Source organism: Xyrauchen texanus, chromosome 42, assembly GCF_025860055.1.
Source record: "Xyrauchen texanus isolate HMW12.3.18 chromosome 42, RBS_HiC_50CHRs, whole genome shotgun sequence".
Taxonomy (NCBI): domain Eukaryota; kingdom Metazoa; phylum Chordata; class Actinopteri; order Cypriniformes; family Catostomidae; genus Xyrauchen; species Xyrauchen texanus.
This window is the reverse complement of record NC_068317.1, coordinates 10,308,487-10,329,302: the sequence shown is the minus strand read 5'-3', so window position 1 is coordinate 10,329,302 and position 20,816 is coordinate 10,308,487. Positions and strand designations below refer to the sequence as shown.

The window sequence follows — 20,816 nt, the reverse complement described above, 5'->3', positions numbered from 1 at the left end:
CATATTAAGCATTATTAGTTCAAAAGACTTAAACTTATATCCTGTCAACTGAGTAACTCCAAAATCTTCACTGTAAATTTTAGCACCTACTCCTCTACCGTTCAGACGAGGCACATGTTAGAACTATAATCTGAGGGAGTAGATTCATTTAAACTAATATATTCATCCAGTTTAAGCCAGGTTTCAGTCAAACAGAGCACATACAAACTATGATCTGAAATTACTTAATTTACAATTTACAAAAGATGTTTATCTTCAATGTATTTGTATTTTTTTTCAAGTTTGACCATAATCAACAATTATTTTGTGACAGTTTTGTGTTTGGTAGTTCGCAGAACAGACACAGTCGCTATATGATATCTCAAATACTATCGTTATTAAGATTATGAGCCAAATTACTAGAGAGAAGAGCGGCACCTTCCCTGATGGGATGGAGTCTGTCCCTCATTAGCAGGTCAGGTCTACTCCAAAAACACTTCCAATTGTCTATAAATCCTATGCTATTCTCCAGACACCACTCAGACATCCAGCTGTTCAGTGACACTAATCTACTATAACCTCTTCACCATGATGAGCAGGGAGAGGGACAGAGCATATTACAGTGTCTGACATCGTTTTTGCAATTTTACACACCTCTTTATCATTATCACTAGTGATCTTTGAATGGTGAAGCCGGACATCATTAGTGCCAACATGAATAACAATTAAAAAACATCTATGTTTAGTATTAGCCAGCACTTGTAAATTTGATCTGATGTCAGATGCTCTGGCACCCAAAATGTATTTAACAATAGTGGCTGGAGTCTCTATTTCCACGTTCCTTACAATAGAATCACCAATTATTAGGGCTCATTCAACATTAATCTCAGTGGGTGCATCACTGTGGAGAGAGTCAATTGGAAACCTTAACAGGAATGGGAGAGTGGTGTTGCTTTGCTGAGTGAGTATGCCACAGAGACGTAACCCAAACAGCCTACTCCGGGGGCTCTAGAGCCAAAACCAAAGAGTGCGTGTTGGTTATTGTTCTACCCGCATCCAAAACAGTATCTTACGGCTTCTTTTTCTCACTGACCTCCACTAGTGTTCGGATGCGTGTCTCTATCTTATTAACCTTCTCCGTCAGCCTGACTAATTCCTTACATTTATCACATGTGAATCCCTCACTGCTGACGGAAGAAGCTATAGTAACATGAGGCATGTAGTGCAGGTAGAAATAACATGAGTGAATGCCATGACTTACCGCAATTGTTTGTTGTTGTTATAGTTGTTCTTGAGTGGTGAGGGATTAAGACTGATGTTGTTCCTAATCAGCAGATGTTTGATATTGATGCAATAATCCATGTAAAACACAGTGGAGAAAACAAAAGCACACAGTCGAGTCACAAAATCTGTGGACATGGCTTCATTTGTCTGATAAAAGTGCATTATGCTCTAAACAAGCTGTTTGTTGTCTTGTTAAGATTATCATCTTCTCATGGGACACAAATAAAAAAAGTGAACGTGGCTGTGCTTTACACAGATCAAACAAATAGCTTCAGTAACATTTTCAGTAATGCTTACAACATTTTGAGAAATGCAATAGTTAGCAGACAGGTTCACACTTTTAAAAGCCTTTCAAAAATAAAAAATACAACAAAAATAATAATAGTCTGTCAATGCCAAAACATTTACATAGTTATAAGTAATCTATTGTTATACACGGTTTGCTTTTATTCTGTTAGGCTACATGGCAACATTTAAATGGTCATCAATGGAGAAATGCCAAATGGTGTAGCTAACTGGATCATGCTAACCATCCAAATCCTGAACTCTTGGTTGATCACAGGAATAATTGTGCTCTTTGTATGTAGAAAGAAGTAATCCTTTAGGACAGTACTTTTACATAATAGATACTGTGAAAAGGTCCATCAAAATTATTGGAATATTATGCCCCCCATCTTTGACAAAAACATTTACAAATTTGAGTCACTGCAAGAAACAGACTGGTGTAAAATTGTATTACCTCATGACCCCTTACCGTTACCAGTTGTGTAAAGTAACAAATTACCAATACATTGTTACTGTACTTAAGTAGTTTATTTTTCAAATTTTTACTTTATTGAGTATTTAAATTTGTTGCAACTTTTACTTTGCTATATTTGTTTGCCAAACAAATAATTTTTTACTTGTTATTCATTATATGCAAAAACAGAGCAGAGAGCAGCTTATAATCAGAGGGCAGTGTGCTTGATTAAAAGCAGTGCGCGGACAGACACTCAGTGCATGCAATCATCAGAGCTGCCTAAACATACTTCCAAACACACAAATAAGATGCAATTTATCCTAGCTGTGCACAAACCTGACAGTCTAAATGTAATCATTACTGTACATATGCCACAGAATACAAGGAACACAGAAACAAAGGAGCACTCTTCTAAAATACTGTGGAATAATGACAGCAGGTGTTTTTTTACCACATAATTTTGCTTAATTTATGAATGACAGAGAATAGAAAACTCGGAGGCGTGTTTTTGATTCTTCCTCCTGGACCGGTAGCACCGAGTATTGACTCAATTTGGTTCTCACAAGCTGTTTGTCGGCTGCTTTGAAACTCTCACGCTTATGTTTCCACATGCTGTAAAGAGCGCTCATATTTTCCCAGGATTGTCCTGGTTTATGGCCATCTGTCCTGGAAAGATACAATTCCATTCATAAAATGTCCTGGAATTTGAACATTTTCCTGATGTACTCACCAACATGAGCACTTCTTTATGTGCACACTATTCAAGAAGATGGATCAAGCGTGATCTCCTAAACCACCCTTTCATATGAATCTTTATAAAGTCTGATTAATTTAAGTGAATTGGTTAGTTTGGACGATTCATGTTTATGAAGCTCTCTAAACTGCCCTCTCCCTCTAATAGAAAGCACTGGTAAGTTTGTTTTGGAAGATTTGTTTGTATTCTATTTGTATGCTTGTATTCAAGATTTTAAGTGAAAAAGGAATTACATTTTAGTCTAATGGATTATGTTTATGCTGAATTTATCTGCATTTTGGGGCTTCAAATGCCTGATCACCATTCATTTGTATGGACCCAAAGAGCTGAAATATTGTTCTAAAAATCTTAATTTGTGTTTCAGCATTAGAACGAAAGTCATACACATCTGGTATGGCATGAGGGTGAGTATATGATGAGAAAATTTGCATTTTTGGGTGAACTATCCCTTTATGGCTTTAAGAATAAGGTTGCATCGCATTTGTGTCATATGTTAAAAGATGAACGGATTTGAATGTGTAGTACTTTTACTTTTTGATCCTTAAATATTTTTAAAACCAGGTACTTTTTACTTTTACTTATGTCATTTTTTTAATGGATGACTTTTACTTAAATAATACATTTGTGTGGTATCTGAACTTTTACTTAAGCATGGAAATTGAGAACTATTTCCACCACTGCCGGATCCCCTTGTTGTCCCAAAGGTGCTGAAATTCTGATACAAGAATGTAGAGCGGAGGAGGTACACTACAAAGAACATGATACCTCCAACAGCAATTACCCCAGGCCCTGTAATGGGCCATCAGCGGTGTCCAATGGGATATGGGATACTAGTGGAGCAAAATATAGAAATGCAGCATGGATCGCAGACCTCTCCAACCACCCAGAATAGGATGCCCAAAAGTCAGACCTTCCTGTGTAAACCATACCCTCAACTCTTGGCCTAAGCTCCCATTTCGAATGGAGACGATCATACCATTTGTGACATACGTTCATGCTTAATAAAACCTTCTGAATTAAATTCCATTCATATTTATTGGGAATCTTTTATCTTTTATTTTATGGAGTCTCTGAGAGCTCATCTTCTCTAAAGCAGCTATGGTTATATATATTGTGCACCCTGCTGTGAGCGGAGTCTGTTTGATTGGCAGGTGGATAATTTAAAGGTGGGATCGAGGTGAGAATCTGGCTCTTTCTCCGCTCAAGAGTTCTCTCTGTGACCCCTGAAGGAAGCTTGTCGATGAATCAGTTCAGACCACCGCAGCGAAGACTATTTTAAGAGAGATATGATATTTACACAGCCCCATGTTAAGCCTAGAAAGGGACAATCTCACTTATTTTGTTTTAATTTATTTTCATTTCAGGAGGCCATGACATAAACAACACCTCTGTCATAAAGAGGAGAAAGATGGGCGATGCCTCCCAAGGTGCTGGTGTTTTGAGAAGCAATCACTTTGCAGTATCCCAAGTCCTTTGTGTTTAATTTCCTGATACTCATATTACACTACAAAGATTTTTTTTTTCAAACAAAAGCTTATTGACCTTTAAAAATATAAATAAAAAAATATATATAATTACAGTTTCAATATAAAACACATCAACATAGGACAGAAAACTGCATTCATAAAGCTATTCTGACATTCATAGATTCTCAGTATCCATTAAAAGTTATGCCTATTTAATATATTCTAACAACTCAGATAAACAACCACAGATATCACAGCCAATTTGCTTTACTCACATCTATCAAGGCTTTTGTCATTAAATAGCACAGCTTCATTTATTTGAGTCTAAGGCTTATTACAGAGAATATGACTGGTGTGCGGATCAATAGTGTGTCTGTAATTACTTCTTCCTGGTAAAGCACTCTGTGTATATGTAGGCTAAAGAGTGAGAATGTATTGGTTTGGAAAAAAAAAACAATTGTGATCTTGCCACACAAATATAACAGAATACAAAACACATATATTATGCATTTGTAATAAGCCCAATTTATGAGAGGTACCATTACCCACAATTCTCCTCAGCAACATGCTCACTCAGGGAGGAAAAATAACAAGGATGGTTGGAGGGAGACATCTGTGCTTTTTCCCTTTCAGACCCCTTGAGGTTCCTGAAGGCCCCTGCTGTCATTCCAGGATGGGGGTTTTTGCATCTAGGGTGGATGCATTGGGAGTGCAGGATGGTGCTACATGGAGGTTTGAAGGTCAGTGGGGTGGGGGGGTAGTGAGTGTGGGGTTAGGTTGGGGGTAATTCAATGTGAGGAGGCATAAAGATTACCAATTACATCCTATACATAGTGTCCACTAATGCAAGCTGAAAAGCATGTGTGCCCTTGAGCCAAAGTTGCCGTGACCAGCCGCGTTACAACAGGAGTTGTTTCCCTGGCATTCCTCATCCTCCTCCCTGTGCCCCAGTTCACTCGGCTGCACTCATTTATGTATTTTAAGCCCGCTTCCATGCCTCATTCTTCCACTCTTCTAGCAAACGTCACTCAGAATGCTAACAGTATGCCGTACCCTCCCATATTATACTGAGGCCCATGATCAGGGCTGCCCACCACACTGTGTATCTTGTTTTCAGAGGTTTTGAGGGTTATGCTTAAAATAAGATACTATTATTTGCCAAATGGTAAAAATAAAAAAATAAAAATTAAATTGCTTTCCTTTTTATATGGATTATTAGGGGCCAAGCACTGAAGATGCAAGGCACCTATTGTATCCATTCATATTCTTCCTCCCCAATGGGAGTCTATGGCAGCCCATAGAAGCATAGAAAGGAAAATGATACAATTTGTCACACTGGTAGAGGTGGGCATGAACAGACCCAATGCAAAATTTGTGGTCTCTAGGTCAAACTCTGTAGTGCCACCACCATTTCAAATATTTACTTTTCTTTTGTGCGTATATTTTGAACCATGTGTCATAGAAACAAATTATTGATTCCAAAGGACCCCCTACATTAAATCCCCGCCCATTACACTGGATGCCATCTTGGATTATGAGGTTTACAGTTTAAACATTTCTCATCCTTCAAACTTGGTCAATGGCTCAAAATAATCTCCAGACCGATCTGCACAGAACTGATATTACAAATGATTTTGTGCCTTGGTTTAAAAGTAATGGCATCACAAAGTTAACAAGGTTAACATAAAAATGGACATGAGGCTATATCGGAAACGGTTTGTCAAATCAAAATTATACTTGGTGTGCTTCATTAGGGCTATGATCTGAGGGTACATGCACAGTTTGGAGACAGTGCCACCTATGGGTCAAGGAATGTGAACTTTTGAACCATATGTTCTAAAATCATGTTTGTGTCTATGGATTCTGTGGGTCATGAGGATTTCAACAATAATTGTTTTTCCCATATCGGCTACAATGTCGAATGGCAATAAACTATTTTATATAAACTACATATCAATGACAATGAGTATAAAAGTATGAAAGTGTCATTTTTATAAATACATTTTATCGTAAGACACACTTACGATAAAATGTGGAACATGCAAACCATAGGCACTCCTCAAATTTATCTGAAAGATCCTCATTCCCATAAAAACTCCCACAGAAATCTAATGACGATTCCTCTTCATTCACCTTTTTTATTTTTATTACCATATATATATATATATATATATATATATATATATATATATATATATATATATATATATATATATATATATATATATATGCGTGTGTGTGTATGTGTATGTCAGTGTACCATGAGAAATGTCTTGATAAAATAATAAAAAAGCAGGTGAATTTTATGTGTATGAATTTTCCTTTGTTTTCTATGAGCAAACAAATACAAACAAACACTAAGGAGCTGATATCAACCGTCTTTATTCAACACTACTTTTCCAAGTTTTACCATCCACCTACAACATAAAACAATTTTGTGCAAGCATCATCACATCACATCAAACCACCATTAAGAGCAGAATATATAACATATTATTAAAAACTTAAGTCTACACTTTTCTCTGTCTTTTCTTAAAAAATATAGTAACTTTGCAAGTTCAATGGAATGCAGCAAGAGGCAGATTACTAACGTTAGCTAGCTAGCTTTGCCAGTATCACTACACTTCCATTCTAAGTGCCGATAAATGTTTGATCTGGTCTCAGCCGTCTCGGTCAACACCGCAATGCAGAATTTACATAATGATGTGTGTTTTCTTTTGGCTGCTTTTTTGCAGATGAACTCTTTGTGGTTTAGGTCAGTGTTTCCCAACATGTTTTCTGCTATGGCACACGTTTTACGATTAAAAAATCCCATGGCACATCACTATCCCACATAACCATCGTCGATAGTTTTCCTTTATCCATGTTTTTCGTCTGTCTTAGTGTAACGATTTGTGTGAAGTGAGGAGCAGGCAGACGGGTGATGCGGATCCAAATGCGGTCTTTTATTGAAAAAACAACAACTAATTAACAAAACACAGGAACAAAAGAAAAGTCCACGATGGGAATAAACTCAAGCACAAAATAACACACAGTAGGTGGGACAAACAGCGAACATCCACGAAGGGCTGGGGAATCCTTAAATGAACTAGGGGAACAGAGAGAACAGCAAGAGGTCATAGAAATAAACGTGAACCGTGAAGACGGACAAGAAACGTCAACGATCGACAGGGGAAGGAGAAAACAGTGGGGTTTAAATGGACAGACACGGTGATAACAAAATGACGAACAGGTGCGGACAATAAAGCTGTGACAGTGCCGGGAAAGACGGGAAGTGAAGTTTACACACGGACAGTGAGACTCAGGGCGGACAACAGGGAAAACGTGACATGGAACGGGATCAGTGCTGGGTGAAACAGAAAACACGGTGCGGACGACACGAAACACGGTGCAGACGACACGAGACCATGACATAATCGTGATTAGTGAAACAGAGAACACAGGGCAGACAACACGAGAACGTAACATAATCCCCTCTCAAAAGGACCGGATTCCAGATGGTCTTAAGAGAAAAAAAAAGAAACAATAAAAAGGAATGAAGAACCCAGGAGAGAGGGGGTAGACTGGGGGGAAAACAAGGGGCACAAAGACAGTTCACGTGGGTGCAAGGGGTGCTGAGACAGGTCAAGGGGGCAATTAGGCAGTCCACGGGAGGCAGGCAGACCAAGGAGGCCGAGAGGGTAGACAGGTAGACCAGGGAGGCCGAGAGGGCTGGCAAGCAGTCTATGGGGGTGTGCGAAGGGGACCAGGTCCGGTGGCCTGGTGGGCGTCAACCGGGCAGGGGCAGGTTCAGGAGGCCTGGAAAGCAGCCACAATGTGGGGATAGGCCTGGGGGGCTCGGGAGCTGGCCACGAGGCGAGCTCCAGATTAGGAGGTCTGGGAGCGGTCCATGGGGCATGAGCTGGTTTGGGTGGCCTGGGAGCTGACCTCTGGGCAGGGGCCGGTACAGGAGACCTGGGAGCTGGCCTCTGGGCAGAGGCCGGTACAGGAGACCTGGGAGCTGGCCGCAGGACAGAGGCTGGCGGAGCCGTGTGAGGCGGGGCCAAGGAGGACTTCGGAGGCGGAGCCGTAGAAGACTTGGGAGGCAGCGCCGAAGGAGGCGTAGGCTGGGCCGTGGGGGCTCAGGAGGCGGAGCCGAGGGAGGCTCAAGAGGCGGAGCCAAGGGAGGCTCAGGAGGCGGAGCCGGGGGAAGCGATTGCGTAGAAGGCCCAGGAAGCGGAGCCGAGGGAGTCTCAGGAGGCGGAGCCGTGGTAGGCAGGGCCAAGGGTGGCTCAGGAGGCGGAGCTGGGGAAGGCGCCGGAGCCGAGGGAGGCTTCGGAGGCCGAGCCGGGAGAGGCGGAGACGGGAAGGTCCTTGGAGGCGTCGGAGGCGAGGCTGAGGGAGGCTTCTGAGGCAGGGCTGAGGGAGGCTTCTGAGGCGGAACCGAGGGAGGCTCAGGAGGTGGAGCTGAAGGAGGCTCCGGAGGCGGAGCTGAGGGAGGTTTGGGAGGCGGAGACCTGGAAGGCTCTGGAGGCGGAGCCGAGGGAGGTGGCACCGTAGGAGGCTTTAGAGGTGGAGCCCTAGAAGGCTCTGGAGTCTCTGGGAGCAGAGCCGTAGGAGGCTCGGGAGTCTCCGGGAGCAGAGCCGTAGGAGGCTTGGGGGGCGGCGCCCTGGGTGGCTCGAGAGACTTGAGTGGCGGAGCCCTGGGTGGCTCGAGAGGCTCGAGAGGCTCGAGAGGCGGAGCCCTGGAAGGCTCGAGAGGCGTAGCCCTGGAAGGCTCTAGAGGCGGGGCCCTGGAAGGCTCGAGAGACTTGAGAGGCGGAGCCCTGGAAGGCTCGGGAGGAGGAGCCCTGAAAGACTCGAGAGACTTGAGAGGTGGAGCCCTGGGAGGCTCAGGAGGCTTGAGAGGCGGGGCCCTGGAAGGCTCGAGAGACTGGAGAGGCGGAGCCCTAGGAGGCTCGGGAGGAGGAGCCCTGGGTAGCTCGAGAGACTTGAGTGGCGGAGCCCTGGGCGGCTCGAGAGGCGGACCCCTGGAAGGCTCGAGAGGCGGAGCCCTGGAAGGCTCGGGAGGAGGAGCCCTGGAAGACTCGAGAGACTTGAGAGGTGGAGTCCTGGGAGGCCCGGGAGGAGGAGCCCTGGAAGACTCGAGAGACATGAGAGGCGGAGCCCTGGGAGGCTCGGGAGAAGGAGCCCTGGTAGACTCGAGAGACTGGAGAGGCGGAGCCCTAGGAGGCTCGGGAGGAGGAGCCCTGGAAGACTCGAGAGACTTGAGAGGCGGAGCCCTAGGAGGCTCGAGAGGCTCGAGGCTCAACCGCGTGTCGCCGGTGGTAACCGCTCCTTAAGCGAACCGTCCAGATTACCCCTGAAGAAGGCCACAAGGGAGGATTCAGGGAAGTCCGCCACACTCGCCAGTTCAATGAAGTCGCGGACTTGTTCCTCTATAGGTCGGCCTTCTTGCCTCAGGCTGAGCAGCCGTTAGTTAGCCTGCTGGACCGCTGGATCCATTGGTGGGTCGATCGTTCTGTAACGATTTGTGTGAAGTGAGGAGAAGGCAGACGGGTGATGCGGATCCAAATGCGGTCTTTTATTGAAAAAACAACAACTAATTAACAAAACACAGGAACAAAAGAAAAGTCCACGATGGGAATAAACTCAAGCACAAAATAACACACAGTAGGTGGGACAAACAGCGAACATCCACGAAGGGCTGGGGAATCCTTAAATGAACTAGGGGAACAGAGAGAACAGCAAGAGGTCATAGAAATAAACGTGAACCGTGAAGACAAGAAAGGTCAACGATCGACAGGGGAAGGAGAAAACAGCGGGGTTTAAATGGACAGACACGGTGATAACGAAATGACGAACAGGTGCGGACAATAAAGCTGAGACAGCGCCGGGAAAGACGGGAAGTGAAGTTTACACACGGACAGTGAGACTCAGGGCGGACAACAGGGAAAACGTGACATGTAACGGGATCAGTGCTGGGTGAAACAGAAAACACGGTGCGGACGACGCGAAACACGGTGCGGACGACACGAAACACGGTGCGCACGACACGAGACCGTGACATAATCGTGATTAGTGAAACAGAGAACACAGGGCAGACAACACGAGAACGTAACACTTAGTAGCGTGAATTAGCATAATGTTTGAAATTCGTCTATGCAAAAAAAGCAAGTAACACAGGCACGCTGTATAATGAGGTCACAGATGCCAAGAGCACTAATCGGATAATGAAAAAACAACAAATTTGTGTCTTTTCCAATTTGTAGATTTGAACGGTACAGCAAATACATTTTTTATTTATTTATTTACTGTATTTTCCAGAAATAAAGTCACACCTGAATGTAAGTCGCACCAGGTCAAAATCACGTTGTTGATAGAGAGAAAAAACACATAAGTCGCACTGACTGAGGTTGGATCCGGCACTAGGACTCGTGAGCAGCTGCTCATCCTCCATTCACCGGTTCAGATGTCAAACGCGTTCTGTGAAGATTACAGCACCTCAGAATCTTCACATCCTATCACAGTTTTACAGACTCGTTTATAACAGGAGAATTTGTTTTTAGTAATCGTATGTAAGTTTCTCAAATTAATTTTGTTTCATGAGAGAAATGCAACAAGTAAGCCACATCTGTTCATAACATCTGTTAATCTATACTGTGCTTTTAGTCTTTGAGTAAAACAATACACCTGTTGTATTCTATTCTGTCATTCGGTTCACTGACTGAATGTTTTTACCACAAGTGTGATGATGAAGCATTATTTTGTGGGCATGTGAGGAGTTTATAGAGCAGACTAGATTTTGTTAGAACAATAATGTTATGATGGACAAATGATTATAACTGGTTACATAAAAATCATTTGTAATGGAAAATATACTGAATTGGCAACTTTAAAACTCTTCTACCATCTCTATGCCTTCACTAAAATACTGGAGGAAATGTATTTATTTATTTATTTTGAGGAATTTGATCATTCTCCATGGCATACCTGACAAACTTTCATGGCACACTAGTGGGCACAGTGGTTGGGAAACACTGGTTTAAGCCAAATTGCATTACAGAAGATTTGTCTGACATCTCTCAAACAGCCACACTTTCTCCTGTCTCACATTCACTTTCTTGGAGTGCGTGTGAAGGGGGGCAGGGAGGGGTGAGAGTCGTTAACAGTAACACAAATTTCTAATTAGAAATGAGTCAAGTTATTGCTTGCATTTGAAGCAGGGAGTTTTACATCCAATCACAGGAATGATGTTAACAAATAAATCAGACAATGCACAGGAAAGTTTGTGATATCCCTGCAGTGGTGGTCTTGACTGGTCTTGAAATAAAATCCCAAGTCCTCTTTGTCTGAGACCGAGACAAGACAGAGTAAAAATGCGCTCAATTCCGAGACGAGACTGAGACCTTCAAAAAGTGATCTCGAGACTAAGACCGATCTCGTGTACTAAAACACTGATGAATATAACTAAAAAAGGAACTCTACAAACTTGTGATGAAATCGTTTTCAATTCTACCAAAATCTATAGCCCTTGCTTTAATACAAGATTTGATCGCACAGAAACAGCGATTGACTGAAACCACTCAAGCAATGTAAAATGAATTTGTCCACTGATCTAGAGTCAGCCTTTCACTTCTCACTACTTATTAAAGTTTGAATTTGTGGTGGGGAAGCTGATCCTAGACCAGAATTCACAAGCCAGCATGTGTCCTTTCATTAATTCTTAAAACAAATCAACCAAGTTTAGAATTAATCACTTTTAAATATTTAATTCCAAGCAAAAATATAAAAAAATCTCAATATTAGCCTACAAAACTCTATGCTTAACATTCAAGCAAGTAACAAGCAACATCACACAAGTTACAGTGTCTGACATGAAAAAAATAAATAAATTATAATTGAAATATCCCAAATCGTTGAAATAGACAAATTGTTGTCCCAAGCACAACAAGTCAATATTTGCATAAAAATGAATATTGATGTCCTCCATTCCAAAACACATTGGCACATATCTTTTACATGTAATCTGATTTTTGGAAATAATTCACTGCCCAAGAGGTCTCTGACAGCAAAATAATAATCTATTCTGCAATATGATTATAGACAGCTGATCCTCCACACGCATGATTACTGTAGTGCTTCTTTTATTCATGTTGGCTACAATAACTCTGCCAGCCAGGTTAAAACAGTGCACATGAGATAAACAATTGTAGACATGTAAACAATATCGCATGCATTTCCTTCACGGTTTGTGAATACATATCTTCCGCTTCACAATTGGTCATTTTAACATTGCAACTCTTTATTTTATAATCAAATACTGTAGCTCCAAAGTTGAACATCTGTTGCCTATTATTACACAAAGCAATAAGGGTAAGACATAATCAAACGCCACCAAATTCATTAACAGGTTTCACAAAATAAGGCTCTGTCTGCACTAATCATGGGAAACATGAACCCAGACTGTGTTAATTGGAATAAGCATTAAAAGTTAAGTGCACTAACCTCTTGGATCCCATTCGCCTAAATCGCTCTGGATCGACAATGCCATGCAGCAATGACTTGAAAGGTTTTGGAAGTTAAGATAAAATCCAGTGGAGACTTTACTTTTTCACAAATTTAAGGAATGTGACGGACAAATTTCCGCTAAAGTCAATGCTGGCCCGTTTCGAGTTTGACTGAATGGATATATTTAATAATTAATACAGATAAATTATTGAAAAAGAACCGCTACCAATTTAGATTAACTTGTTTTCAATGTAACCATGTTTTCATTCAAGAATTGCACTATATAATATTTCTTGTAATATTTTAAATTATTAAAAAAATGAAGGCATTCTCCAGCTCAAAAATCACATGGACAACACACTTGGCCGAAACCTCTAATGGAAGATGAAGTTATCCACAGCCACTGAGAGTAAGCCTTTACTTACTAGTTATTATGGTTTGAATGTGACGAGGGGTAGCTGATCCTAGACCAGTAGTTACAAGCTATTTTGTTAAAAATGTATCGATATCTTTTGAATGCATTGTTAAACTTAAAAGAAAGATGTTGTTCATCATCGACATCATGTTCAAAGGATACCTGAGCAGTTTTTGAGACCATGCCATCTATAGTTTAAAACATAACTCATACATGTTTGTTGAATTAAAATTCGGTATGTCTCTTTGCCATGATCAAGCTGTGTCAACTGAGTGGCACAGTGTGTAAAGCATTAGGTTTTTTGGGCTTTTTTCTTTCTTGAACTTTTAACTTTTTTGTCTGTGTCTTTCTTTCCTTCTTTCTTGAACAAGTTACATTTTTGCCTTTCTTTCTTTCTTGTTTATGCTTAGTTTAGGTCACTTTTTGCCCTTTGGGGGCTTGGCCAAGCTTATTGCTGCTTGCAGTTATATTTATTATTCTTATTATTGTCTCAACATTATTATTATTATTATTATTTATTTCATTTTTTTTTTCATTAAAGCATTAAACACTACATTTGGTTAGATTTTTCTGAATAAAATACTTATTATCCTATGACATTTTGCTTATTTAGAGATATATAGATATATTTTAATGGAAACCAACACGGATATATTGATTAAGAAGATTTGCAGTGCACAAAAATGTAAATTTGAAAAATGCAATATTTTCAATCTTGTGGTCTCTTGGTTTATTTAGGGTGGGCAAGGGGGGCGGGTGTGCTAATGAGGAGGCTTAAGGCTATAGCCTCTACAGATAGTCGCTAGTAGGCCTGATTAGAAACAAACAACAAATACAATATCAAAGAAAATTCCAGACACGTGCATTATGTTTTTGAATTTATTACATAATTCCTGTTGGAATAGCAAAGAAAGTGATGTCTATCCTCCTTACAGGTCATTTGTTGAATGCTTGCATGCATGTCATAATTATTTGGATGGAGATGACCTATTCATTAGATCAGCACGCAGTCAAGCATGACGCCTTTAGATGTAGTCACCTCATAAACAATGAGGCTTGAGGGAAGACTTTTATGCATTTACAATGCATGTTACTACAGCTCAACTAGCAGAGTATGACATTAGCAATGCCTGGGTTCAATGCCCAGGTAGATACTTTATTGTATGCATGCACGGAGACTAGAAACTGCTAGTTGAACTGCTAAAATAAATACATTTAAATCATGCCCTTTGGATGAAAGTATCAGGAAAATGCATAAATGTAAATCAAGATCTGGCATTAAATTAGTAAAATCAAGGAAAATTAACATTATGTCTATCAATGGTGTATGTCATAATGGTTTTGATTATTTTCATTTAATATTTACTTTATTTACTTTATAAAATATTCTCTCTCAGTTGGCGCTTGATGAGTGTTCACTGAAGTTAATGCAAATCAATTCAAGAACCTCATCAATAATCACAAATAAACATATGTTTCCTCTTTCTTTACCTTATTTTACTTTGCACCCCTTACCATCTTGCTGTGGTCAGTTGTTCTAATTTACCATAACAGTTTGTTGTTTCGCAACATTGTGCTCCCTCTATATCCTCTTTCTTGTCTTCTCTCCACTCTGTCTTTCTGTTCTGGTTTTAATGCTCTTCCAATCAGTGTGTCCATTATGCGTGCAGCTCATCAGTGCACATTTACCCACGCATGCAGATGAGCTCAAATTGCAGTGTATTGCAAACGCCTCCCAGACCTTCTTGGGGAAAAGTGTGTGCCTATGTATCTTAGTGAGATGGAAGAGTGGGCCTTGAGAGACTGTAGATTAGTGTGTAATGCTGCAGGAGGGAATTTGTTTGTGTATGAACAAAAAGACACAATGAAATGATGAGTTGAATGTCAGTGATCCATAGTCTCCTGACAAGGTGCATGCATATGTGTGTGTGTGTGTGTGTGTGTGTGTGTGTGTGTGTGTGTGTGTGTGTGTGTGTGTGTGTGTATGTGTGTTAGAGAGAGATCTATGCCAAGTGAGGGTCTCCACTGGAGGACAGAACTTCATTTTAGTTTTTAATGAACATTTAAAACCCATCCCCCTCTATCTCTCTAACTACTAAATGCTCCTCTGCTATAGTCCTAATTTTCCTCTATCCATCTATAATTCACTGTATTAATTTGTAGTTCAATTTTCTGCTGCATCTGTCTTTTTTTGCTGACCAGTCGGGCCAGTAGTTAAATGTTAAATAGTTCACCCAAAAAAGAAAATTCTCTCACCATTTACTCACCCTTACGGCATCACCAGATGTATGTGACTTTCTTTCCTTTCTGAATTCATTTGAAGATTATTAGAAGAATGTCTCTAGAAGAAAGCTCTTTTGGTCCATACAATACAAGTGAATGGGTGCCAAAATTTTTAAGCTCCAAAAATCACATAAGTCACATAAAAGTAATCCATAAATCAATATATTCATATGTGATAGGTGTGGGTGAGAAACAGATAACTTTTACATTCTTCTTCTTGTGTTTTTGGTGATGCACATTCTTCATGCATACCACCCCCTACTGGGCAGGGAGAATCATTTCCAGCAAAAACATTACTTAAAAATTGATCTGTTTCTCACCCACATCTATCATATCACTTCTGAAGATATGGATTTCAACACTGGAGTCATATGGGTTAATTTTATGATGCCTTTATGTGCTTTTTGGAGCATCAACATTTTGGCACCCATTAAGTTGTATTGTATGGACGTACAGAGTTGATATATTCTTCTAAAATTAATAATATGGGTTCTACAGAAGAAAGAAAGTCATACACATCTGGTGATGCAGTAAGGGTGAGTAAATGGTGAGAGAATTTTCATCCTGGGTGAACTATCCCTTTAAGATTTTCACTTGCCCTGCCAGAAGTTTTACTGGCCCAACCAAAAAAACTATATTATATTATATTATATTAATAATATAGTGACGTATTTAAGCAATATCACACGAGCAAGAGTGCGATATGGCCATACATCAGCAGAGTGCCATAGGTAATCACAGCAGTGCTGATTTAGGGGCATATTGCACAATTGCGAGTGTGATATTACTTATATACAATAGTTCAATGAACGAGTACATTTTTAAAAATTAGTACAGTCATAAAAAATGCATTTGTGCATGGAACTACTTTCTTACGTGAAGGATCAGATCATTTGTTCAAAACAAATGATGCGACCAAGCCTCCGTTAGTACAGCTTGTGCTGTACCTATCAAGTTATTGAATAAACAAGGATGGGTGTGTGTGTGTGTGTGAGTGAGTGAGTGATTGAGAGAGAGACAGAGCGTGTGCAATCAACTGTTGCACACCCAAGCAGAGATGCTTTCAGCTTTCTGAAGATCAGTTTTCTCAGTGGAAAAATAGCATCCAAGCAGGTGTATTTCTCCCTATTTCGCGGTAGCCGTGCGCAAGAGTCAATCACTAAAGAAACCGCAATATCCTCCATCATTTTAAACAGCACCCATTGTGTAATTAATCAGTCTGTTGTGTCCTAGCTGTAGTGTAGTGTAGAAAATGTAGTAAGCAATCACGAAGAGCTGTTGTATGTAAACGGCTGACGCGGATTAAATTCATGTCACCTAAATAGCTCATATTACACACAAAAATGATCTTTTGCCACCACCTGCTGGCTAACATATGTAATGTAAAAAAAAAAAGACAAAGAGAAGCTCTTAACAGATCTGCACTGCTCTAACACTTTTGTTTAGAACGGCACAAACACAAGCGGAGTGATACACACACTGAAGTGTCGGAGTGCTGATGTTGTCAGACCAACAGTGCTCATGGAATGTCTCTCATCCAATCAGATTCGAGGACCAGAACTAACTGTTGCATATAAAGCAACATGCTACATATGCAAAATGTTATAATTTTGAATAAAATGTGACTTTTCCTTACAAAAAAATCTAAAACTTTAAAAATGAGCAAATACATAAATACTACAAGTAATGTTTAGGCTTCTAATTTAGAATAAATAATATAGTAATAATAGTAAATAATAATAAAAGAAAATGAACATTGAGCACTAGATTTGAACCACAAAATACACCTCAGGATTTAGGCACATTCAAGAATATGTAGCAAGTTCACTCCTGCGATGAAGTAAAAACATAAATTCACTCACTATAGCACCAACCTGTGGTTGATTCATACAAAATGTACTACCCAACCAAAACAAAACAATAATATTACTATATGAAGAAATCAATACAAAAACAACAGAGCTCCAGCACCTTCAATGGTTGGACACCCAAAAAGGAGTGGGTGGTCCTGAAAACTGAACTCTGCTGGCAGTATGGGATGATGAGGGACACCTGAAGCTAATTCTGCCTCATCACTGAGACCATAAATCCAGCATAGCTTCTCTCCTTAGGGAAGGCCAGTGTTCATTATGTATGCACCAGGTGTTTTCAAGGTCCCAGTACAACACTAGTAGGAACAGCCTGATCCCTAACATGGTAAGGACATGAAGACCTTGGGATATCTCTAAACTATTCACCTTTTAATCTTGTTTATTAAAATAATAAATAAAATAAATACATTAATCAAAAAACAGCTCAAACCAGCCTAAACTGATGGTCTCAGATGGCAAACTGGTCTATAAAGCTATAAAGTCCCCAAACCACTCTAAAAATAGCCAAAAGTCATGGATCAAGGACTAGCAAACCAGCCGAGGTTGGTTGAAGCCGTTTTGTTTTTCAGCAGGGAAGGTCTCGAGCTCTAATGTGGACACCAAATTCAATCTTAATGAGCATGATAGACCGCAGGGGAAGAGAGAAGGTTGATTAAAGTGTTTGGGGGATAAACCCATCTTTAATCAGGTATCCTACCCCCTACTCCTAGCACTAATTCAAATGAATCCTGAACACCTCACGCACATATCCTTATTAATTAATCAAACTCACCTCAAGACACAAGCCACAGTAGACACCTAGCATGTGATTATGGCTTTGTAATTGTCAGCCACCTTCTTTCTACAGGACATAAAATTGTGGCAGAGCACAAATCAATGGGCACTATAATCATCCCTTTACAGCTCCAGAAACATGACCTGGAAACACTTGTTGCCTTTATTGTTCATTAAAGCACAGCATGCCACGCACTACGCCAACTAATCCCATTACACTAATCCGCCTCAAAACAATTTACTGTGCATATAGGAGTGTGGATAATTTATGCAGGATTCAAATGAGCACCAAATCAGAATAATTAATGGTGGCCCAGGCTTAATTAGCCTGGCATTGGGAAATGCACACCGAATCCTCAAAAATAGATATACAACCTAATATTTCAAAGAGCCCAGTGGGGCAGGGGGACCAGGAAAACACCTTTCATAATAAGAGCTCCCAAAAGTGTTTTATAGTTAACTTGTCCCTTCAGAGCAGCTTTGTGTGGTTTATAGGAATATGTTTTTTATTTTAATTTTATTTTTTATACTCCTGTTTCAAAATTCCACACTGTAAATCTGACATTCAAAGTCTAATTTAAAACCTGGACATAAACAGAAAGTTGAAATATAAAAAGGAAAACAAAAGTAACAAACTACTTGAAATTACTTTGAAATATTAAAGATTCTGCGCCATTTCTTGGACAAATGTGAGCAAATTTATGACAATGAGCATGTTAACTCTTTCCTTTGTATCTATTAAAGTGCACAGGATGCTCTTTGAAACATGCTCAATTCATGCAGGGATTAACATGGATCATCAGATTTTGCACAAACTTGTGGACTCCAGCTCCAGTGAATGTTGTCATTAAAGCAAAAGGTGGATATACCAAATATTAAGAAATTAGAAAAGCATCTTCGCCAGTGAACTTTTGAAACCACTTTCCATGAACTGTTTCGCAACGGAACCACATAATCAAGTGATGTTTATAAAGTCTCTGCTTAACATTGTCAAATTTGGGCAGGACATCCTTGCACTAATGAATAAAACAATCTCTTATTAAAAAATCTCCATCAAAACTGCCCTTGAGTATCCATGAATGACCTACAGATGAAGATGAGGTCATCTTATTAGTACCAGACAGTTTTACTCCCATATAATGGAGCTATTATGTTACAATGGCATGTACGTAGCTAAATGAAGTGTTGTTTGTACTTTGGGTGGTTCACCTACCTGAACATGTCACCCAGGCCCTTCAGCACACCTTTCTTGGCTTTGCTTTTGTCTTTCTTGTCTTTCCCATCCCTCTCCTTCTTCTTGCCATCTTTGGTACGTCCCCCATTCACTTGTTTCTCCACGTTGGCCGTTCCACTGGGTGGGAGGGTAAGGTCAGTTGCCGTGGAAATGGAGTCATGACCTGACCGTGAGCTCTCCTCTGTGTCCTCTTCCACTGAGATGTAGAAAAAAGAAGAGAGAGAGAAGCAGATAGATAAACAAAGGGATGTTGAGTCAGACTACTCTCAAGTCACTGTAAGCCCTTGAGAATTAACAATAAAAGAGCAACACGTATTAGCAACAGACAAGATTTGCCAAATCAAAAATTTCTCCCAATAGTGGACAATTTCAGAACTGCTGACATAGGTGTGCCCTCAAAATACTTTAGCATACTATTTGTACTTAGGTCCAGCTCTGAGAATAATAACTGGTTAGAGGTGCTTGACGGTGAGCAAATTACAACAGAACTTTCTTTGTTGGGTGAACTATTCCTTAAAAAACATAGACATAAATAGACTTTGTCCTCATATTCAACCATGTCTACAGCATCTGAGCTCTCCATTTTGCCTGAATCTCTCTTTCTTTTCTCTAAGTTCCTCAGCAGTTACTGAAGGAACCCCATTATCTTTTTGCTTAAGGGTGGAATCCTCCCACCAAAGAATGACCATCTCAGCCAAATTTGGTTAGCCAGTAGCGCTGCAGGAAGCCTAATAAAGTTATTCCTCACTGACCCAATAAAACTTGCAGAGAGAGTGAGCTCAGAGGTTCAAAAAGCTCAGCTTCTGTCCATTCACCTCAGCGTTCTGAACAAGGTCTTTGCAGTGCCCTGTCTACATTATAGTCTGAATCAACAACTATGGTCGATCTTCCAAAAGGATTTTGACCCACCATGACTGCATATGTCTGTTCCACTTAACACAATATCAGGCCTGGATCAGGCACATACAGAATATAAAAGTTAGGACATCCTGGATTTATTGAGAGAAGAATTGTACCTTAGGTATTGTATTTATACACGGGTACAGAGTGTTCTCTGTAACAATTTTCCTTTTGTGAAGAGCCTTTCCAGAAATTAAATAATTGTTCAGTTGTTTTCTAGTCTCTGTGCATGCATACAATAAAGTATCAGCAATATTTAATTGTCCCACAAAAGACATTGAAGCTTAATTTAGAATCAATGGAGAAAAACAATTGCTTTGTTAACAGATTTGTTTTATCACTTCGCCGCATGGTTTTGCATTCATCTGCAGTGTTTATGAATTGTTTTTCTGTGTAAACATGCACCAGACAGACATTTTGGACTGGTGTGCCGCATCTCACAATTTTTTCAGCATCTTGCCCATCAATGCCACATTCTAGAAAATCATATTATCAAAACACTACTCTAATATCCCAATTAATTTTTATAAATGAATTTTATGGATTCCAGTGCAAGTGCTGATGTACAGGTTCAAATCTCAGACCACGCTGAAAATATGAGAATTAAACGTGAAAAAAAGGACAAAT

The 20,816-nt window shown here is 40.2% G+C and overlaps 1 protein-coding gene across 3 annotated transcripts in view; it reads right to left on the bottom strand.

The window, feature by feature from the left end:
* Positions 1–20,816, bottom strand: part of LOC127635303 (partitioning defective 3 homolog) — a 605,753-nt gene that overhangs the window by 144,562 nt on the left and 440,375 nt on the right. For all 3 annotated transcript variants that reach the window (XM_052115228.1, XM_052115230.1, XM_052115229.1), the window contains one exon: positions 19,269–19,485. In XM_052115228.1, the coding sequence (XP_051971188.1) occupies positions 19,269–19,485 (217 nt within the window). The remainder of the gene's footprint in view (positions 1–19,268; positions 19,486–20,816) is intronic.